General features: G+C 42.8%; 1 protein-coding gene across 1 annotated transcript in view; it reads right to left on the reverse strand.

Moving 5' to 3' along the window:
* STK10 (serine/threonine kinase 10) overlaps positions 1–23562 on the reverse strand; it is a 126529-nt gene that overhangs the window by 14306 nt on the left and 88661 nt on the right. The window contains exons 10-15 of the mRNA XM_072630964.1: positions 18463–18593; positions 15065–15188; positions 14016–14195; positions 6863–6955; positions 5671–5800; positions 3217–3341 (exon numbers count right to left, since the gene is read on the reverse strand). Coding sequence (XP_072487065.1) covers positions 3217–3341; positions 5671–5800; positions 6863–6955; positions 14016–14195; positions 15065–15188; positions 18463–18593 — 783 coding nt within the window. The remainder of the gene's footprint in view (positions 1–3216; positions 3342–5670; positions 5801–6862; positions 6956–14015; positions 14196–15064; positions 15189–18462; positions 18594–23562) is intronic.

Genomic DNA, 23562 nt, shown 5'->3' on the forward strand with positions numbered 1-23562 from the left:
TGGCTGTGGGCCTGCTCTCTAATACGACTCTCCCTCTCAGGAGGTGTCTTAGTGGTCATTTAATCTAACTCCCTTACTTCATAGAGGAGGAAATAAGGCCCAAAGAGACTTTGACTTCCACCTCCCATGATCACAAAGCTCAATTGTAGCAGCCAGAATTGGAATCCAGGTCCCCTGACTTCCAATTCAAAGCTCTTTTCTTATGAATATTATTAGCCTCCCAATGTTAATTAACCTACACTCCCCTTTGGAGGCAGCTAGGTTGCTCAGTTGATAGAAGATGGGCCTGGAGTCAGAAAGATTCATCTTCCTGAATTCAAATCAAGCTTCAGACACTTATGAGCTGTGTGACCTTTGGCAAATCACTTAATCCCTGTTTGCCTTAAGCCACTGGAGAAGGAAATGGCAAATCACCCCAATATATTTGCCAAGAGAACTCCATGAACAGTATGATCCACAAGATCACAAAGAGTCAGACACAATCCAACAACTACTCCCCTTTTAAGGGAAAAAGACAAATTGTACAAAAACAAACTTTCATCAGTGATCTACTCAAAACATCAGACTTACAGACTGACTTCTGGGGTCAGTACATATTGATCCCAAACTCCCACATCTTCTAAACTTATACAGTAATAAAATAATAACTGATACTTTTTGTTTGTTTATTTTGAGACTGGGTCTCCCTATCTCACCAAAGCTGGAAGTACAGCTTATAGGCATAGAATCTTTGACCTGCTCCATTTCTGTCCTAGGTGGATTTGCCCACACCAGCCTCAGCCTCTCTAGTAGCAAAGATTGATTACAGGCATGTGCTACCAGATCCTGCTGAATCATTAGGTTTTTAAGAATCTCGGTCATCAAAAATTCAGTTTGGTGCACTGAAGCAAAAATATTTTAGAAGACTAGGCAACAAGGAGTTTTTGAGTAACCCTCAGCCTGAAAATCAAATTAACCTGAACCTCTGACTAACTAAAGTTTTACTATAAAGTGATATCCATGTAGGTCCTATATCCAAGAACTCCAAGGGATCACAACCCAGAGGACAAAAATCACCAAGGAGAGAAGGTGTAGGTAAGCTCAGGATTGTAACAGGAATGCCACTGCAGCCTAGACTCATCTTCGTGCCTTATTCCTGATTTTTGAGGCAGTGTGGTGTGAGGGGCAGCTAGATGGCATGGTGGATAAGGTGCCCAGTCAGAAGGCTCCTTTTCCTAAGCTCAAATCCAGCCTCAGACACTTCCTAGCTGTGTGACCCTGGGCAAGTCACTTAAACCTGTTTGCCTCAGTTGTGCATAGTGGTTACTCTTTGGGGGACAGGATTTATTTCTGTAGTTTCTCCAAACCCTTTGATGATCAGTCATGTGACCACCGGGTTAGGTCTCTGAGATGTGTGAAGAGCCCAATGAATGGCAGCTGCCAAGGGTCCAAAGAGAGGGCAGCGGTATTCTAGCCAACTGCTCCTTAACATTTCTCTGGGAAGTGCTGTAAGAGAAATCTGGATTAAAGTTTACATCCTCCACTTCTGTACTTCCCAGTGCACTCAGTCTTAGTCTAAAAGCTGATTCGAGAGCTACTTAACCTGAGGCCTGTGGATGTTTATACATACATACACACACACATATATGTAAACACACATATATATGTATACACAGACACACACACACATATATATATGTATATACAACTTTTGATACCTATATTCCAATACAACTGATTTCTTTTGTCATCTTGTGTATTTTATTTTATGTATTAGAAAATAGTATTCTGAAAAGAGGTCCAGAGTCTTCACCAGATGCCAAAGGGAACATGAAATACACACAAAAGGTTAAATACCCTTGCTTTGGAGTTAGAAAGTGCCTTAGATGATCCTTCATGCACTTAAATGCCACTAAGGCCCCTTAACTGAGAGGTTTCCTCAAACAAAGCTTCCCCACACATTCCACTGTTACAGGTGCCTGCCTAAGGGCAGAGTGTCCTCCTAATGCCAACAGCCACAGCTTCCCACTGTGCCCTACTAAGACAAGGCAACAGCTGAAGCCCAAAGCAGTATTCAGGAGGAGGATGTTAGACCAGGGATGGGTCTGTGGACCTGGGCTGAGGCCATTTTTGTTTCCTTGCATAGTCTTCTCTCCAACCTCTACTTCTCTTTCAAATAATAGGACAATATGACTATAGATTTAGAGTCGATCATCGTGTGAAAGCATTTCATTTAGCAGATCATAGGATCATTGGGCTTTGTATACGTAAAGAGCTTAATAGATGGCCCTCCTTTCTTATGTCTTCCTTCCCTCTTTCCCTCCCTTCTTCCTCCTTTCCTCATTTCTTTCCTTTCCCCTTCCCTTCTTTCCTTTCTTCTCAACTCAATCCTTCGGGCAATAATGGCTTTAGGAGTTGCATCTACTTTAAACTAACCTAATCCAATCCCCTCACTTTGTAGTTGTGACAAAACTGAGGCCCAAACAAATGGTCTTGCACGTGTTAAGTGGCAAAGCCAACTCCAAACCCAGCACTCTTTCCACTGTACCATGCTAGAGGGCATGAAGTACAATGGCAGCAGAATACCATCCTATAACCCTCTCATGACACCTTCATTCCACATTAATAACAATGAAAATAAATGAGTAATCAAATGAGATGATGCCTGCAAAGTGCCCAGGCACAGTGCCTGGCACATAGTAGGTGCTTAATAAATGCTTACTCCCCTTCCCTTCCCTAATAATAGCTGGTGTTTGATATAGTGCTTTAAGGTTTACAGAACATTTTGTGTATTCTAGCTCATTTGAGACTACCAACAGCTCTGTAGGCACCATAGGCATTATTCCCCTCATTTTACAAAAGAGGAAATTTACACTTGGTGGACGGGTTGGCATGGTGGAAAAAGTAGTGGTTTTGGAGTTAAAGAATCTGGGTTCAAATCCCACCTCTGCTGTGTGACCTTGAGCAAGTCATTTAACCCATCTAGGCCTTAGTTTCCTCATCTATAAAATGAAGTTGGTGGTAGACTAGATGACTTGATCTCTAAGATCACTTCCATCGCTATGATCCACTTTCATCATGATCACATTGGCATTAGGGGGATGGAGCTAGGATTTGAACCAGTTCTCTCCCGACTCAAAGTCCGGCATCCACACATTCCAGATGAGCATGTATAGCACCTGGATGCTCCCCGCCTGCCTCCGTCTCTTGGGTCACCTGAAGACAAAGCTCTCCTACCTTCTCGTGCTTTCGGAGCAGCTCGTGCCTTTGGAGGAAATACTGGTCCTTCAGCTGCTGCTTGACCAGCTGGTGTCTTTCTTGTAAGTGATGTTCTTCAAGCTCCCACAGGGAGGCCTCCCGTTCTGAGGAGGACAAAGCAACCCCAGAAAAGATAAACCAATGAGGGCAGAGGACAAGGAAGAACTGAGGGCAAGTCTGAGATGTCTAACACCACCCCCACCCCTTCACCTTTTAGTCTTCCTCCATCAATCCCCTCTATGACAACTGAAACAAGTGGTTTCTGAGCTTCACTGAAGGTTTTCAACTGCAGGCTGAATGACCAACTTGACAAGGATGCTAGAGAGGACTCCTCTGCAGTCACAAAAGGAAGCAGCTAGGTGGCGCAGTGGAAATGCACTGGAGTTGGAGTCAGGGAGACCTGAGTTCCAATCCCTTCTCAGATGCTTACCAGGTATATAACTTTGGCAAGTCACTTTAGCGCTGTCTGCCTCAATTTCCTCCTCCATAAAATGGAGATAATAATAACCACCTACGTCATAAAGCTGTTTGTGAGAGTCAAAGCACTTTACGTACACCACAACATTTGAACTTTACAAGAACCATGTCAGGTAAGTACCGCAAGTTATCATGATCACAAGCTTACAGATTAGTCAACAGGTCAGTCAGGAAGCATTTACTAAATATTAATCATGTGTCAGACGCTGTGCTAACAATAATAGTATTTATATGCTGCTTTAAAATCGGCAGAGAGCTTTATAGAACACCCCTGAAAGACAGATGCTATTGCTATTCCCCACTTTACAGATAAGAAAACTGAGGCACCCAAAGGTGTCTGGGTAAGTGACATGTCACACACCTAGTAAATGTCTGAGGATGGATTTGAAAAGTGCCACATACATGTGAGCTCGTTATTACTAACATGGGTTGCTCTAGAAGGCTTCCAGGCTCTTCCAGTTCCGATATTTTATCAAAGGTCTGCTGATTCACTGGTTGCCAAAAAAAGAGTCTGTCAAGTACTTGGTACTTCTTTAGAACTATATTTGCAGTCCTGTTTATAATTTTATGTCTGGCTTTGTATTTTCAGTGGTTAGTACAGTGCTAACACAGAGTAGGTTTTAATAAATGCTTGTTTAAACAAAATGAGCGTAGCCAACATTAGAAGGAGAGCAGGACAACTGGGGGAGGGAAATTTTATAGCAAGTTTCTCTGATCAAGGTCCCATTTCTCAAATATGTAGAGAATTGAGTCAAATTTATAAGAATAAAAGTCATTCCATCATTGAGGAATGGTCAAAGGATGTGAACAGGCGTCTTCAGACGAAGAAATCAAAGTTATCTATAGATATATGAAAAAAATGCTCTACTTCCCTACTGATTAAAGAAATGTAAATTAAAACAACTCTGAGATACCACCTCACAACTATATGATTGGCTAACATGAACAAAATAAGAAAATGATAAATGTTGGAGGGGATATATATTGGAGGGGATAAATAAATATTTGTTGATTGAGTGATTGCCCAAAGTGGGCCTTCAAAAATGTGGGAGGTTCTGCTGCCTTCTAGCAGTTTCCTTGGGCAACAGAATGGGGTAGAGAGAGGAGCACTGGATTTTGTCTCAAAAGACCTAATTCTGCCACTTGCTACCACCGTGATCTCAGACATATCACTCAACCTTTTAGGAGCCTTTGTTTTCATGTCTGTAAAAAAGAGAAAATTGGACTAGATGATGTCTAAGATCAGTTACAGCTCTAAAATTCTGTGAATCCACGGATATGGGATACAGTTCTATTTCATTAACTGAGCAAATAGGATGAAGTAATGAATGAATGAATGATCCTAAGACTGACATACATTAATAAGTCCCCTGGGCAGGAGATGGGATAACCTCACATCAGCCACTTTGTCCTTTCTTGCCCCCTAAACTCCACAATCTGACCATCAGAGTGTCCTTCTCTAGCACTTTATCAATGGGAAATCTCAAGTAACTGGTGCTTCAGGGTGTTTACAGAACAATGATAGTTGGTGTTCAGAATGATGGCACTTGAAGTTCTACAGGATCCTGAAGGTTTTCTGAATCAAAGATTTAATTATAAATTCAGGCTAGTTGAAGTGTTGTATTTCATTACTTCCTAACTCAATGAAAATTGGTAAGCCGTATAAAGGATACTGCTTTACACACATATGATCTATCTGCTAAACCTTTATTAGCCAAAATAGTTGCTCCACCATAATGTCCCCTCAGGGTCAGATCGGCAGAGCACTGTACATGATCATCACTTCCCTCGTCATTGATAAAACTCACTTTCCTGCAATTCACCTCAATTAGGTTTTAATATTTTGCAATAATAAGAAATCCAGATGATCAGAACTTGGTGGTTCTTTCTTCCCAAGCTCACTTCCTGTATATCCAGGATATGGCCTGAACTGAAACTCCTTTCCTTTCTACCTACCTCGAAGAAGCTCTTGCTTCCTGTTCAGGCATTCCCTCTCTTTGTCACAGATCTCCCTTCTATTTTCAGCTGTGATCATGTTCATAGCTAACTCCAAGTCTGCTTTCTGTCTGGCAACAAACTCTTTGTCCTGCAAGGGAGAGAAGAGAAAAAGTATATTCATCATCCACTTGAACATCTTAGTTAGAAATAGTAACAGACTCAGTCACTCTTGGTACAAACAGACCAGTACTCTGTCTCTGATTTAGGCACTGAGGGACAGGTTGTGGGGGAGCATGGCTGCTCTCTCTGGCATCAACCTCCATGGTTAGGGAAATAACCCTCCCCCTCCAAATAAAACATCAGGGCTTTGTCATTTATGAATTTATTTTTCATGAGCTTGTTTCCATTGTTTTAGTAGAATATAAACTTCTTGAAGGCAGGCACTATCATTTTTTTTTGTCTCTATATCCTTACCTCTTAGCATAGTGCCAGGCAAATGTTTGCTGAATTAAATTGAATCCAGTATGTCTCACCTCTTAGAATACTTGGTTCCTCAAATTTATTGCAGCACTAAGCCCTTTTATTTTTGCTAAAAATTACTTCTAGATTCCAAGGGGAGTTTGGGTCCCTACTTTCAGTACTCCAACAAGAGGGCTGCCTTGAGCCAAATATGAAACAGCAGAGATATTGGAGAGCTGAAAGATCATTCTTCCTACCACAAAAGTTTCCTAGAATGGGATGGGTCTACTAGTTCTCCCTCTTAACCCAAGTCTAAGACTGGACATTCATTCCACTGATATTGACTGAGCACCTGCTACACGCATGGCATTACGCTAGGCATCCATGAGGGATCTAAAGGTTTATAGGATCCAGTTCTAGGCCTCTAGGAGTAGACAATCAAATAAACTGGCCCAGTCAGACACCTCATAGGAGAAAATAATGGACTGAAGCATGGAATCTCTTCCTCCTTAACCCAAACCTGGCCAAACTCCTCTCCTTATTCCTGCTCCAAGTTCCTATCTTCCTCCCTTCCCCCTCTCTCCTTTTGGTCTGCAATAGATTCTTTCTTCCCAAGTCCCTAAGAGCCAGCACTAGCCAGGGCTCAGTCCTCCAATGGGAAGCTGCAGCATTGCCAGGTGCAAAGGCTGAAAACCAGAAACCTCGCAGAAATGTAATACCATGACCTGGAGCTTAGGCTGGCCCCACTCACCAGAATCTGTTTTTTCTGGGTGTGCTCCTCCAATCTCTGTTTCATGCTCTCTTTCCGCTGCTGTCGAGGCAGTTTCTCCACCTCATTCTTCACCTGTAAGAGAGATGACAATGACCTTTGGGTAAGATAAGCCAGGTTAAGAGTCTTGTCCACTTCCCTAAGGAAATCCATTCTGGGTAAGGCAACTCCTTACCTAGCAGATCTGTTGCTGCTCTATTGTTAAAAGTCCCATCGCAACAACCCTGTGAGGTGGACAGTGAAAACATTATTATCCCATTTTAAAGATGAGGGAGCCTCATCTTTGATGAGAACCACCAAGTCCTGATCATCTGGCTCAGAGAAGTGGAGGAACTTGCTCAGTCACATAGCCAATATGAGAACCGGATTGAAGTCAGATCTTTTCTGACTCCAAACTCAGTATTCTTTCTGTTATCACAGCACCTCACCTGACAGTTTATTGCTAAGGAATGAATGGGGAGATGCCCAAATGCACTAGTGACTTTTCCTTATCCCTTTGCGAAGGGTCTTTGTTTTCTCCAGTTTTATAGGACAGTGTTAGTCTGAGTCAGGCAATCAAAACACAAGCATTAAATGACTACCATGTGCCAGGCACTGTGCTAGATACTGGAGACACAGCAACAAAAATGAAACAGTCCCTGCCTTCAAGAAACTTAAAATCTATCAAAGGAGAAAATACTAACACAGATACATAGAACTCTATACCAAATAGATACAAAATAAAGATAATTTCAGGGGGAGTGGCACTGGTGGCTGGAGGTCTGAAAAAGCCTCAAGTAGGAAATGTCACTTGAACTGAGTTCTGAAGGAAGTTCAGGATTCTAAGAGACAGAGGTGAGGAGGGAGGGCATTGTGGGCATGGGGTGGGGAAACGGAATGCCATGTGTGAGTTCAGGGCAAGGAGAAGGCCTGCTTAGCTGAATCACAGAGTGCATTCAGGGGAATAGGGAAGGGAAGAGGGATGGAATAAACATTTAAACAGCACCTTCTATGTGCCAGGACCTGTGCTAAGTGCTTTTTACAAATATTATTTCATTTGAGAATAACCTCAAATTATCTCAATTGGGAGTAATATATAATAAATCTGGGGGGAAAAGGTCAGAGGCAGATTGTGAACAAATATGAACTGCAAACAGGGGTTTGTGTTTTATCCAGGAAAAAATGGGGAACCACCTGAGCTTGCTGAGTGGAAGAGGGCCACAGTTAGACCTGTGTTTAGGAGTCACTTTAGCAGTTGTGAGGCTTCTGTCTTTGGGTGATCATTCCCAGAAGAATCTCCAGTTACCTAGAAAGCTTGAAGAATCTGAGCATCAAAGACCACTTAAATGAAGGGAGTCACGTCTACTTCCCATCAGAAGCCTGCCATGTAATGGCCAGAATTTAGCAACCACCCTACTCACATCTATACTCTTTGGAAGGTCATCTGCCCCTAGCTGCTGTGGCTTCTTGTTTTGAGTCTTATCAATGCTTTTGAGTATGTGCTGTTATCACTTCCAAAAAACAGTACCCTCCCTTGGTAACAAACCAGACCTACATATGGACTGACATCATCTGCCTTCCATTCTATACCCAGCTCTCAACCGAGATACTTGCAAACTCCTTCAGGCCACAGTTTCTGGGACTTCTACGAGGGCTAGCCCAGGGCCTGGTACATAGGAAGCACTTAATAAATGCTTGTTTCCTTCCTTCCTACTAATTCCTCAAAGCCTTCTCTTCCCCTTAGGGATTAGAGGAGTACCATGATCTTCCTATGTCACTGCAGGTGGTATTATGGGAGATAAGGCAGTATCCTATGGCCACTCCTTCAGCATGTTTACAGGAAAGACCAAAGAAAAACATTCCCCAGGGAAGCCCCTAAACACCACTGCCCATGTTAAATGTAGCCTTCATCCTCTTTTGCCTCGCTCTCCTCCCTGGGAGCTCTCTCTACCACTTGCAGTTCAACTACACTTGGCAGTATGCCCACACTCCAAAGGGCTCAGTCACTGGTCTTTCAGGAGTCCCTGCCAAACTGGGCTTCCTTAAACCCCTCTGGCTACAGGTGGAGCTATAAGACACACATGTAAAAAAGCATCTTCAAATTTCAAAATCCCTAAGTTGTCTCAACATTCATTGCTCATTGCTGGAAACCAATGCCAAATAACCTAAGAGGTCACACTGTACCAACTCCATTTCTGGGTTCCTGCCCATAGGGACACCTCTTCCCACTCAGGTTCTGTCTACCTTTGCCCAACACTGCTGGCGACCTGACACCATTCCTTGTTCTCCCCACCCATCTATTCAGCGCCCCTGGGGTTGCTGCAAGAGTAATAGAGGAAATAATAGAAAGCACTGTTAGGAAACAGTAGTAGGAACCAGATCGAGCCTTGCATCTGCAGCTCTTACATGACTGCCCCCTGAACGGGCAGGTATGCACTCACATTCCTTTTCTAGGAGAAGCGGTGAATTGGCACCAAGTCATCTCACCTAACCCACCCTGAAACCACCCACACCTTGAGTCTGCAAGATGATTGGCTGGGGCTGTCTCAAATTAATTACATCACTATTCACAGGAGGGAGACAGCACATCCAAAGGGGGATTTAAGCACCAACAACAATGGGTCTTGGGAACAGCTATACCCCAGCTACTTCTTACTGCTATTTCCTAAGGATTCTCCCTGCCTTGGCTTTCCCCATAACCTTGGCACCAGGCACATCAGCCTGTAGCCATGGGATAACCCAAGCATACCTAGCTCAGGCCTTGTGAGCACTAGACTGCAACCAAATGAACTAATGGCAGAAGGAATGGAACCAGGAAAGGAATTTTTAGTGGGCAAGGGCATAGTGCCAACAGGGAAGGGTCCATATGGGTGATAAGTTGTTGGGGTTGGAAGCTCAATTCCGTGTGGACAGTCTCGGGCGGGTAAAGGTGGGAACTTCTAAATCTTAGAGCTCTCACGAGACCCCCCCAGGAAACGGCTGGGAATCGAGGTGAACCGAGCTATCTCGTGTATTTCCGCCTCTTCCCGTGAGAAACGTGATGGGAGAGAGATCTCCCCGCCCTCGAGATTGTCCCGGATCTGGGCACACTATTGTTATCTAACAGCACGGTATTTAGATGCAAACTATGCGACTGGAGAGTTAAGTAGGATCAGGGAAGCCTGAAAGCTCTCTTAGCACGTGAGGAGCCAAAGAGGACACAAGGCTCCGCTTTTCCTCTTCTCCTTCTCTCCCCTCCTCCTCTCTCCCCGCTTGTACTTCTACTTCCAATATCTTATTGTAAGATCTTTGCTTCCTTGGGAGATTCTTCTATCCCTCCTAAGGAAGAAATCCCCTGCACTTTGTAACCGAGACCCTAAAATAAAGCTCAACCCTTGTTCGACTCTGGAACGTCCTTTCTCTCATACGAGCATCCAGTTTGGCCAACCGAAGACCTCAGGAGGTGAGGTAAGAAGACTCGGGTAGCCCACAGGCCTCTAGGTCTGGCAATAAGTGATATTATCTGATACTGTGTGACTCTAGAGATCATCTAATAGGATCATAAGATTTAAAGATGAAAAAGATCTGGAGATCACCCAGCATCCCCTGCCCCCTACCCACACACACATATGAACATTGCATATACAAGGAAACAAAAACCTAGGAATATGTGAGGCAGTGGGAAAAAGCGCTGATGTTAGAGCCAGTGGTCCTGGGTTTGAATCTCAGTTCTGTCACTTCTAACCTGCATGACTGTGGATGTGCCAGTCTGAACCTCAGTTCCCTCTTTTTATGAGTAGGACTTGGCGGATTCTAAGGTCCTAACTCTAAAGCTTTGATCCTATGAATTCTTTTGAACATGAACTAAGTTTGTTCCTTACCAGGCTCCAACAGCCACTGCTTATGGCAGGATAATGATCTATGGCCTCCAGAGATAGAGCTGAAGGAAACCTGAAGCCCAGGGAAATTAAAAGACTCAGCCAAGGTCGTGTAAGTGATAGGATAGGAGATGGGAATCCATACCTTCCAACTCTAAAATATGTGCCTGTTCTACCTGTCTACCTGTTTAAATCTAAGGCCCTAGGCCCAATACTAAATACAGTGGACCATGGTATCCTCACACAAGGAAACTTCAATATAATCGCCCTATTCTACCTGTGTATTTGAATCTAAGGCCCTAGATCCAATGCCAAATACAAAGGACCATGGTCTCCCAACACAACTCTGAAGTATACGTCCTGTTCTACCTGTATATCCAAATTTAAGGTCCTAAACACAGTACCAAGTACAATGGACCACAGCATCTACACAAGTAAATTCCAAAGTAATTGCCTCATTTTACCTTAAATTTAAATTTAAGGCCCTAAACCCAGCACTAAGTACCATAGACCACAGTCCCCCTACACAAATAAACTACCCTAACTCCTTCCCTGTCCCAAGATATTTGTTGCTAGGCTCTGGGGACCAAAATGGGGGTGTAGGGTTGGCAGACAGTAGCAGGATGTGGGCTGAGGAACTGACAACAGCAGGACACTGAGATTATGGGATAAGCCAAGAAAGACCAAAAGGAAACGCCTTTTCTGAGCCTCCTCTACAGCCAGCTGGAGAGCTCATTGACAATGGCTCAGCAGCCCCAGGGTCTAATCTTTCTTTCCCAGGGGAGAGCTCTGGAGGTTGCAGACTTCCTCTTCTATCTGGAGGTTGGAGAGGATTTTCTTCTTCCTTCCTCCCATTTCATAAACACCATGGCTGTGTATGTCTAGCCTCAAATTAATGACATCACTATTCATAGAAGAGAGGCAGCACATCGGAAAACGGATTTATGCACCAGCAACCACTGGCCTTGGTAACAAAAAGCCAAGGTAAGCCCTACTGATCAAACATCCCTCTGATCAGCAAACAAACTCTAAGGAAGCTGACTGCCAACAAGTAAGTAAATACACTCTAAGGCCAAGAACAGAAATGCCAACACAGGTCTTCATACCAACACAGACTTCACTGAGTACTAGAGGCAGGAGAGTAGAATGGAGAAAAACAAAAGCAAGGCCAGGAGTCAAAGGGCCTCTGTCCAACTCCTGACTGCCATTTACTCTCAGTTTGATCCAGGAAGACCCTTTGCCCCTCTCTGGGTCTCAGTCTCCTTATCTATAAAATGAGGATGGACAAGCAGACAAAGAGAATTACAGTAGCTGGTGGCCATCTGTCACCAAGTTAAGTCAGCAAACACTTATAAGTATTTACCCCGCCAGGCACCACGCCAAGTCCTGGGGATACAAAGAAAGGCCAAAATAGCCCCTACCTTCAAGGAACCTGCATTCTAATGGGGAAGACAATATGCAAACAACTAGCTGTGTACCAGATGTATACAGGGTTCACTGGAGGTGATCTCTGAGGGAAGGCACAGGCAGGGAGTGGGGTTGGGAAGAAGGTAGGGTTTTAACTGAGACTTGAAGGAAGCTGGGGGAACCAGAAGGTGGAGATGAGAAGGAAGAGCATTCCAGGCACAGAGAACCACCAGCAAAAAGGCTCAGGAATCAAGTGTGTGAGGAACACAAAGGAGGCTGGTGTGGCTGGATCACAGAGTCCATGGAAGGAAGTTTAGCATAAGAAGACCCGAGGTAGGGGCCAAGTGGCAAAGGGCTTTGAAGGCCAAACAGAGAATTATATTTGATCCTGGAGATAAGAGGGAGCCACCAGAGTTTTTTTGGATGTCCCCTTATCCATACTCAGACACTCTGGATTCTCAGAAAGTGGCAGCTTTCTTTATCCAAGACTTTAGCATCTAGTTCGCTTTGTCACTGCAGTATGAAACCGAACAGTGCCTAAAGCATGGGTTCTTAGCTTTTTCTGTGTCACAGACCTCTTTAAATGCTGAACCTTGTAGTCTTTTCAAATAATATTTTTCTCTCTGCTACAGGTTAATGGACATAAAGATGTAATTTGTTTTTCTCATTCATACTTCCAGACCCTGTGAAATCTATCCAAGGGTTCTGTAGATCTCAGGTTAAGAATCTTTACCCTGAGATCTGAGGAGAGGTGTCATTGAGAAGATGCCTACTTTAATTTTTTTTATTTTTGGTTTATTCTTATTTTAAGTTTATTTTATTTTATGTTTATTATTCTTGCTGACTTTCTGCCCTGTCGAAGGAGTGTCCATACTAAGTAACCAGACCAGTCTGTTTCCAACCCCTGTTTCTGCAGAAGCTGGGGATTTGTGGAGCAAGGCAGAGTCAGAGGGATTCCCAAGAGGGTCACCAGTAAGAAAAAAATGCTGGAGAAGAACTCGCTTCAATGGAAGGGATCACCTGCCACTTTGGATCAATCCTTGTTGCTCATCCTTTTGTTGCAATAGGAGTTATGAAAGGGGATGTAGTCGAGACAGGCATAAAGTCACATGACTCCGGATCCAGGGACCACAGATCTAAAGTTGTCATCTAGCCCAATCCCTCCATTTTACAAATGGGGAAACTGAGGCCCAGAGAGGTAATATAAGGTCACAGAGCCGGAATTTGAATACAGTTCCTCTTAATTTCAAATCCAGGGCTCTTTACAGTGTCACACAGCCTCTATAATCCTGACCCATTTTTCTTCATCCCAATAGTATAACCAAGGTGTGGCCAGTGTGGCACTGAATCGAAGGGAAGGAAAGAAAAGAGGAAAGGCATAAGCATTCATAAAGTGCATACTAGGTACCAGCCACTGTGCTAAGTGCTTTTTCTAAATATCATTTCATTCTATCCTCACCACAATCCTGAAAAGTAGGCGCTATTGTTGTTACCCTCATTTTTATAATTGAGGAAACTGAGGTAGACAGAGGTTAAGTGATTTGCCCAGGGTCACACAGCTAAGAAGTATTCAAGACTGGATTTTAACTCAGGTCTCCCTGACTTCAGGTCTAACACTCTATCCATCATGTGCATTCCCTCTGGACCAGCAATTACTCCCCATCTTATCCCCACAGCTCAAGACTTGAGACCCTTTCACCCTTCAAAACCTATTCCCATAACCCATTCAAATCGCAAACCCTCAAACCATTCAAAACCCAAGGGAGCACTCCATCTCCACTAGATTCCACCTTGTGGGATGTGTGCAGGAGGCAGAGGGAAAGCGAGAAGGTAGGTCAGCAATCTGAAGACCACCAAGTGTTCCTGGACCAGAAATCTGCCCCTGACTCTACCTCCTTCTTCTTCATCTTGAGCTCCTCCTGGAACTTGGCATACTCCCGCTCCTGTTCAGCCCGGATCCTCTTCGCTTCCTCACGCCGGCGGACAGCATGGTCCTGCTCCATCTTCTCCACCTGCTGCTTCTGCTGCCGCTCCAGGTTTTCCAGTTCTGTGTCATAGAATTTCTTCTTCGCCTGGGTACAGGGAGACAAGGGCAATCCTAGAGTTTATTTTCAGAGTGAGAGGCCAAGCCTTTATTCACTCCCTCATACAAAGTTGGAACCCATAAAGAAGCGTAAGTATCCCTGGGAGGAACCCATATCCTCATACTAGAGCATGGGAATAGGAACTGATAGTCAAGAGGAGGGGGTCATTCCAGGCATGTCTCTGATGAGAACAGCCACTAGATTATCAGCTCCACCAACAGGCTACATGGTATAGTGGAAAGAACTTTATACCTGGACTGGGTTCAAATCCCACCTTTGTTTCTTACAGCCTGTGTTGTCCTTAAGCTTAACCTCTCTGGACCCCTTTTTCTTCATTTATAAAATTACAGGGTTGGCCTAGATGACCTCTATGGTGACTTCCAGCTTTAAATCTATACTCCCATGATCTGTTTAGTCTAGAAAACTTTTGCCAAGAGTTTCTTATTCAAATACAAATCTCCCTGGGGAAAGTCATACCCTTATCAAATAAGTCATTATTTCTGAGTATGAATGCTCTTCTTTCAGTTATTCATTCATTAAATATGTGTGTGTACATGTATGTATATGGAGAGTGGGATGGAGGAGGAATTAGCTGAGAAGAGGATACAGAAGAATGGTGTGCATGCTGGAGAAACTGCTAAAAAAATACATTTGAAGAGACTGTCCACATCTCACTGTAGATGATCATATTTGGTCTAATGTGACCTTTTCTTCTTTTCAGAGCAAAGGTTAATGTTCTCCAGCTCCCAGTAGTGGTCCACAAAATGTTGCTTTCAAGTCCTGGGCTGTCCTATCAGCTTTTTCAGTTGGGTTGTTTCTAAGGAAAGAATAAGTTAGTGAACCCTTTCCCCACTCACATTTATTTCTTGCTCAAAGCGTCTCTGCATCTGCTCCAGCTGCAGTTCATGTTTGCTGGTCAGCTGGGTCTGGTTACGGTGCTCCTCCTTCTGGAGCAAACGCAACTCTCGGAGCTCTTGGCGCCTGAAGGGTTGAAACAGGAAAGAAGAAGAAAGAAAAAGTAGAGAAGAAAGGAAGGGAGAGAGGGAGGAAAGGAGGAAGGGAGAGAAGAAAAGAAGGAGGAAGGGAGAGAAGGAGGGAAAGAGTAAGGGAAGAAAGGAGGGAGAAAGGAAAGAAAGGAGGGAAGAAAAGGAGGGAGAAAGGAGGCTTTATTTATTAAGTACTTACTATGCTAAGCACTGTGCTAAGCATGGCAACCAAAAGTCATCCAGTTGGCCCTATGTGGGGCAACATTGTAGGGGAATCACTTTTCACACATGGGGAGAGCCTGAATAAACATAGTAACATGGAGAAACTGAATGACATAAGACATTGAAAGCCTGGTGTGGCAGAAAAAACAACAGATTTGGGGTGGGAAAGTCTGATTATCAGCTCTGCCACTAAATCCTGGGCAAGTGACCTTACTTCTCTGGGCTTGTCTCCTTACTTTTAGAATTAAGATAGGAAGTGTAAGTAAATGGGATCTCCAAACTCATTTTCAGCTTTATCATTCTGATTCTGTGAATCCTATTAAAGGAATCTGCTTGACAAGGGGCATTTCCTGGTAATTGAATAAAGCTGACTGAATTAGATGCAAGTTAACTCCCTCAAGGGAAATGTTTTATAAATCCTTAAGTCCTGATAAGCTCTCTCAGACACCAAATCAGACCCTCCCCTCTTCACAATGCCTCCATCGGTCTCACCAAGTTAACTCAACCCTTATAGGGTCTACTAAAAATTCCAACCTGCTTTTTCCACATCCCATGGCTCTGTACTTTACAATGTTAACTAACCCCAGAATGCCTTCCAACCTGTGGCTGAGAAGAGACCCCATAGTTAACCCATCTCAAATCTCAATGTGACTTTCAAAGACAGGTTCTAGAGTTTCTGGATTCATCAAACTTGCCAGCTGAGTCTAGCTGCCAAGTTTCCCCTCTGTCTAGGAGTAGGAAGGCATGACGGCCCAGAAGTAGGGAAGGCAAGACACCAACATCATTTTTCCTAACCTAACTTCCCTACAGAGAGATGAGTATGATGTTTTTGGAAGAAGGAGATGAAAGGCAATGAATCCAAAGGGGCAGAGATGAGAAATCCAGAAGTATCTCTGTATCTCTGTCTTTAAAATGACAGCAATATCCTACCGTCCAGAGTTCAGGCGTTGAAGAGAACACAACGGGGGGAGGCTAAGAAGGTTTAACTGCATTTCAAGAAAAGTACTGACCACCAGCATTATAGCTACAGGCACCCAAATGTCACAGAAGGCTGAGGACTCCTTTTCCTCCCTCTTCCTCTTCTCCTCTTCTCTTCTCTCTCTCTGTCTCTCTCTCTTTCTGTCTGTCTGTCTCTCTCTCAACTCTGCCTGAGGCCCTAACTATTCTGAATGCCTTCATAATTTAAGGGAAATTCAAACTCACAGACCACAAGTAAGCAGGAAAAAAAAAGAAAGAAAAAAGACTCCTTATTAACAAGTGCCCTCCTCTTCACCTCAGTGAAATCTCATCCATATTACCTGAGCAGAACACAACTTCTCTGTTCATTTTAGAGGAGCTCAAGGCCAAAGGTCAGCCTCACTAAACAAGGCATCACAGAGTTGGAATTCTAGCTTATGAAACCTGAGTTACTATTGGGTGGAGGTAACATTGACAGGGAATATAGGATAAATTGAGGTTTTTAAAGTACTACTGAGGAGGTGTTTCCTTCCCTCTACAAAGCCTTAGCCCATCCTGAGGGACCAGCTGTACAGAAAACAGCCTAATCCAATGTAGGCTTTGCCTAGTAGGTGGGATGCCAGGAGGTTTTCATGGGGAAGCAGATGTCTATCCAGAATTAACTCCCAAGTCCCTATAGCCAATGGAGAACTCTAACATATACAGTTCAATTTGTCTTTGAAATATGTCTTGTAGTTATTTAAACTGTAGTATACCTTTTTCCTTTTCCCCCACTAAGCAGAGGTATTCCCATTCCCACCATCCCCCTGTCCTAAAGCTCTTGACTAGGCTCTCTTAGTTTTTTGCTCTGAGTGACTGCATCTACTCCCTGAACTTCAACAATCACCAGCAGATGGAAGACTTCAAAATCTCTCTCCAAAACCAGCCCAAACCCCTTGACAGTGAAAAAAGTGAGGGACTTGGATGCAAGGGAGGCCTGAGTTTGAATTCTGCCTCTGACATTTACCAACTGTGTAGCTATAGGCAAATCATTATTCTATCTGAGCATCAATTTCTTTATCTGTAAAATGGGAATGATAAGAATAGTACCTATCTTATGGGATTTGGGAGAGAATCCAAGGAATCATAGGTAAAGTGCTTCACAAACCTCCAACATTATTTCAATGCCAGCTCCTCTTCCTCTTCTTCTCCCCAGAAGAAGGTCCACTCTTCCCATGGTCTACAAAAATCTCTAACCAGATGCCCCACTGACTTCTCAAGTTCAACATGTCTAAAGATGACTTACCCAGTTTCCACCCCAAACCATCTTCTCCTGACTTGTTATTTCTGCTAATGATTCTCTCATTCTTCTAGTCACCTAAGCTTCAAATTCCAGACTCCTCTTTGATTCCTTATCCCCCATATTCGATCCATTACCAAGGCTTACCATTCTCTCTCTATAATAATAGCTCACATTTACACGGTCCTCCAAGATTTACAAAGTGCTTTTTGGCAGCTAAATGATATAGTAGACAGCGTACCAGGACTCAAGTCAAAAAGATTTGAGTTCAGATCTGGTCTCAGATACTAGCTGTGCGACCCTGGACAAGTCACTTAACTTCTACCTGCCTCAGTTTTATCAACTGCAAAATGAGAATAATACCACTTACCTCCCAGGGCTGTTTTGAGGATCAACTGAGATAACATAAGGCACTCAGCCCAGTGCTTGGCACATGGGAGGCACTTTAATAAGTGTCTGTACCCTTTCCCTTTTTTATATATTTTATCTTACTTGATCTTCAAAGAAATCCTGTGAGGTAGGTACTATTAATTATCCTGATTTTATAAATAATGAAACAGAGGCTCAAGGAGGTTAAAAGAATTCTCTAAGATCACGTAGCTAGAAAAGTGTCTCTCTTAGGTTTTGAACCCAGAACCCTGATGCTGTCTCTCCTCAGTCTGATCTGAGAAGGAAAATCTGTAAGGTGACTTCATTTTAGAAGACAGCCCAAATTTCCCCATCCTCATCCCAATCCTTTCTCCCTAAAGAAGAAATAATCTAACTAAACTCCATGGCTACTGCTCCAATTTTTAAAAAGTTGTCTGCTTGCCTGAGAAATCTCATCTCTTCATCTTTCTTCTCATCCTCACTGATGATCTTGGACGTGGTGATGCTCACCTCCACACCATCCACAACAAACTTCCGGGTGCGTTTCAGGGTTTTGTTGTGCACCCTGGATTCCTGTCCAGAGAAAGAGGAAGAGGCAAAACTTAAAAATTCAAATAAAAATAAAATAGGCATATCCTAAGTCCCTAACACAAAGTCTTCTACTTTTTAGGCACAGAATAAATGTTTATTGACTTGAGTTAAACAGACTCCTCTTGTGGTTAACTTGGTATTCCATCTCTTACATCGGCACAAAGAAATCATTTTTAAGGGCACAGTTCTCTTCCTTAATGTCTGCTTTAAAAGATGAGGTATGCTCTGTCCTCTACAAATATTCCTAGTTTGTCTCAACAACTCAGGTTTAAAACCTTATCTTCTGTCCATTTCCTTTCTTCTAGCCCTCATATCTGTTTTGTCACTGAGGTTATTTGATTCCACCTCTGAAAGGTCTCGTCTTGTTCACCTTCTTTCCCTTCTTATTGCCACCATCCTAGTCCATGCTCTGTCCCCTATTCCAGGATGCCCAAGGATGTGAATTAAGTCACAGATGTTAATCCTGGAAATTTATCTAGTCCAACCTGGTTATTTTACAGATGAGGAACTGAGATTCAGAGAAGTGAAGTGACTTGTCTAAGGTTACTCAGCTAATATGAGACCCAAGTCCAATGCTCTTTCCATTCATACCACATCCACATCTGGATAAAAGCAACAACCTTTTTGACTATAATCTCTACTTATTCTAACAACTCAGCAAACCAATGGCAGGCTAATGGCACAAGCTTTACCACATCACTCTTTTGCTCAAGAGACTATAATGATGCCCACTCTATCTTGTTTAAGCATTTCTCCATGGATTTCTAGACCCAGTATGACCTACCCTGACTCTCCAATTTCATTTTCCAGTGCAACCCAACATAGAAACTCTAGCTGTAATCAGATCAGTCTCCTACTGCGTGACCCCTGGGTAAGGCATTTCTTCCTGTTTGCCTCAGTTTTCTCATCTATAAAATGAGCTCAAGAAGGAAATGGCAAACACTTCCAGTATCTTTGCCTAGAAAATGGGGTCAGGGAGAGCGAAATGACTCAAAACAATAACCTGATTCTCTAATTCACTCCTCACAGAAGCTATTCCAAACCTCTTCTCTCTTCCAGCTACTCATCTCTCTCAACTGAGATTCTCACCTCTTAATTAAAAAAAAAAGTAGCAAACAGTATTCAATGATTCTTCCATGCCTTAAATATTCCTAACCTGTTAATCATCCTTCAGAATCCAGCTCAAGTCCCACACTGTCCAGGAACATGCTGACCTTATTTTTCTAACAAAAATTAGGACATACAGTTTAATAAAAGATATCCCCCCTCTGTGAAGCTTCAAAAAAAAAAAAGCGTTCTTTCTTTTCTTAAAATTAGGCCACCATGTCCATGTATTTTTCCTTGACTATTCTAAACGTTCATTAGGGTCCAGAGTCTGGAGATAATTCCAGAATTAGTTATATAAGGTCTTGTGTTATTTAGTGGGTTATCACCAAAAGCAAGGGATAACCAATGGAGAACTCACATGCTCCACTAGTATATTCACAAAATCAAGGAAGGAAACCCTGCCCCCACCCCCAGTAGGGGTGGGTGGACTAATTTCTCTGAAGTGAACCAAAAGAAACATGTGGACAAAAGACATAAGAGGAAAAGGCAAGGAAGGGCTGTGATCTACATCATTGGAAGGAATACCCAAATTAAGGAGAGCACAGATGCATCAGAGCACTGTTTGGTGATGGCTTGATTGTTTTCATCTTGTTTACCCATTTAAATTGTTAGCTTTTTAAAGGCAGGGTCCAACTGTGTCTTACACTACTTCTGTATTCCCAGCATATAGCCACTGCTACTCAATATGTTGTTGATTACAGATGTCATCTATGATTTTAAATTTCTCAAAAAGCTATTCATAGGTCCAGTCAACTAGCATTTATTAAGCACCTGCTGTATGCCAGGTACTGTGTGCTAAGGATACAAAAAGGGGCAAAAATCAGTTCATGCTTCCAGGGAGCTCATGGTCTAATGGAGGACAAGGCACACACACAACTATGTACAAATAAGAGAGACACAGGATATACTGGCAGTAGTCTTAAAGAGAAGGAACACTAAAGAGGACTGGGAAAGACTGCTTGCAGCACATGGGACTTTGGCCACATGGTATAAATTTGCTACATGCCACATGAAGTAATATTTCCTTCGATTTTTCTTGAACTTAAGATTTTTAAGTAAATAGGGATGATTCCCTGGTTCTAATATGTTGGAATTTGGTAGAAAAGTCTGTGCTAGTCCCATCCACTTACTTTCGAAAAGGACAGTGCTAAATGCTAAAAATAAAGAAGCAAAAGAACACAAACAAAATAGTCCCTGCCTTCAAGGAGTTTACATTCTAATTAAAGGCTATCAGTAAATAAATACAAGATTAGAGGAGGGAGAGAACACAAACATCCACAGGCATAAAGAAGGTCCTATTCAGGAAGGTGGAATTTGAGCTGAACCTTGAAGGACAAGACCTAGCCGACTGAGTGCATTCCAGGCAGGGGGGAGTCACTTATACAAAGACATGAAGTAGTGGGAGGTGGAATGCCAAGTTCAGGAAACAAGTAGACTAGTTTGCCTGAAATATAGAATGTGTGAAAGGAAGTAAGTCTAGAAAGTTAAGGTGAAGCCAGATTGCGATGTGATGAACTGGATTTGGATTGTGTGTTTCAGCACTGAAGATTCTTAAAAAAGAGAGTGTTGTGGTCAGTTGTACGCTTTAGGAAGATTATTTTGTCCAGTGTGCAGAAGATGAATTGGAAAGGAGATATGGAACCCCTCAAGTTTTTATTAAACCCCCCTGCCGAATATATACCTCCTTCCAACCCCCATATTTCTGGTCTAACTAAAGACTTTTCATATTGCTGGACCTAATCTAAACAGTAGCTGAGAAGCCAGATCAAGAATATGCCAATATAGGAAATGACAGAGAAAGAGAATGAGGTCAACCATTTGGTGCTCCAGTCAATGTTCCTACCTTCCAGAGAGGAGAGAGAAAGTCATTGCAGGTTCAACAGGAGAGAGAGAATAGCCTGATGGTTCCATGCTTCCACCTCCACCCTGACACAATGCAGCAACCCAGCAGGCAGTTGCCACTGAAAGCAATTTCAGTTCTCATTCAATTAACCACATGTGGATTATCCGCTTTTTACTTCATCTTCATCATTTGGCTCACTCAGTCCCTTTCCTATGCTACATAGCAAGCATGGGCCCAAGGAATGTAAAGTCATTATCAACTAACTGATGCCAATTGGAATGAGGCTGGTAAATTGACTACCCCCAAGAAGCTTCCAAAAATACTCCAAGGCTAAATACAAACAGCTTTTACATTATCTGTGGGTCTGGCTTATCTGCTACTTTCAGAGTGAGCCAGTAATCAAAGGTTAACTATAAATAAAAGTCTGGTTTCCCCAGGCCCAACAACATTAGTTTGTCCTTTTGGAAACCTAAGAAGCTAACCCATTTCTCTCCTGGTTTCTCCACAACTCCCATCAATAGGATCAGAAACATCCCTCAAAGGGGGATGAAAGAGCTGACAGAGAATTATGTTTTCCTTCTCATTGTATCTGGTTTATGTATAAGTTAATCATGAGAATACACCACATGGCCTTCACTGTAATGTAAAAAGACTGTTGGCTAAATGCCTAGAAGTCAAGTCAGGAAATTCTGCCCAAGTCTCAGAGTTGTGAACCAGATTCCAGAATTTAGTTCCAAAGAAATTTTCAAGGTCAAGGTAACTAAAGAGACAAGCTTTACAAGAGCAGACACCCCAACAAAGGAGCAGATGCATCATGGGAAAGAGGAAAGAGGATGGGTAGAGTACCTTTAAAGGAAAATCATGACTCTCAAAGTAGCAGGGACTTCAGATGTCTTCTAATCTAACCTTCATTTTACAGATGAAAAAACTGAAGTTTGATGATTTAAACCAAGTCACACAGTATATAGCAGAGAAGAAATTTGAACTTGGAATCTCTGACTCTTAATCCAGCACTACTGACTCTCTGGACCCTTGATAAAGAACCAACATCCAAGTGTTCCTGAAAGTCCTATCAATCATGAATCAATCAAAGCTGTCTCCAGAGGCCAGCTTCCTCCTCAGTCTGTGACTACAGGAAAGGAAGGTCTATGCTCTAGATTTGGAAACAAGATACTCCTAGTAGAATGTAAGCTCACTAAGAGAAGCGATTATTTTTTTGTTTTGTCTCTGTTTGCCCAGCAGCTAGCACAGGGCTTTTTGCACACATTGTAGACCCTGTCTACAGACCTAAGGGTCTGAGATTTGCTTAAGCATATAAGGCAGCTAGGCAGGTGTGGTGGATAGAGTGCTGGGCCTGAAGTCAGGAAGACTCATCTTTGAAATCCAGCCTCAGACACTTACTAGGTGTGTGACCCTGGGCAAATCCCTTAATCCTGTTTGCCTCAATTTCCTCATCTGTAAAATGAGCTGGAGAAAGAAATGGCAAACCATTGCAGTCTCTTTGCCAAGAAAACCCCAAACACTGTCACAAAGAGTCTGGCGCAACTGAAAAGACTGAACAACAAAAGCAGACGTTATCCCATTTGATCCTTAATCCAATCCAGCAAGGTAGATAACTGTTATTATCCTAGTTTTTTCAGAAGAAACTAAGATTCTTTTGCAGAGGTAGGCTGTCCATGGGCATGGAACATCACAGATATTTTCTGAATTTTTCAATGTATTGATCAGTTTTGCTGATTTTTCTTTTTCCTTTAAAAATAGTTTTTTCTTTAAAAAAATATTATTTGTTATAAGGGACAACTCTCTGAGAGGGGAAGTAAGAGAAATCCTGGCATAAAGTCTAGTGATATAAAAAAAGATATCGGTAGAAATTAAGACGGAAAGTGGTTGAGTGACTTGCTTTACTCCACACAACGACATCTGAATCCAGGTCTTGTTAACTCTCACCACCCTACCACGCTACCTTAATAATAGGACGTTTAACTGGATGGCAACGACCTG

Source organism: Notamacropus eugenii, chromosome 1, assembly GCF_028372415.1.
Source record: "Notamacropus eugenii isolate mMacEug1 chromosome 1, mMacEug1.pri_v2, whole genome shotgun sequence".
Taxonomy (NCBI): domain Eukaryota; kingdom Metazoa; phylum Chordata; class Mammalia; order Diprotodontia; family Macropodidae; genus Notamacropus; species Notamacropus eugenii.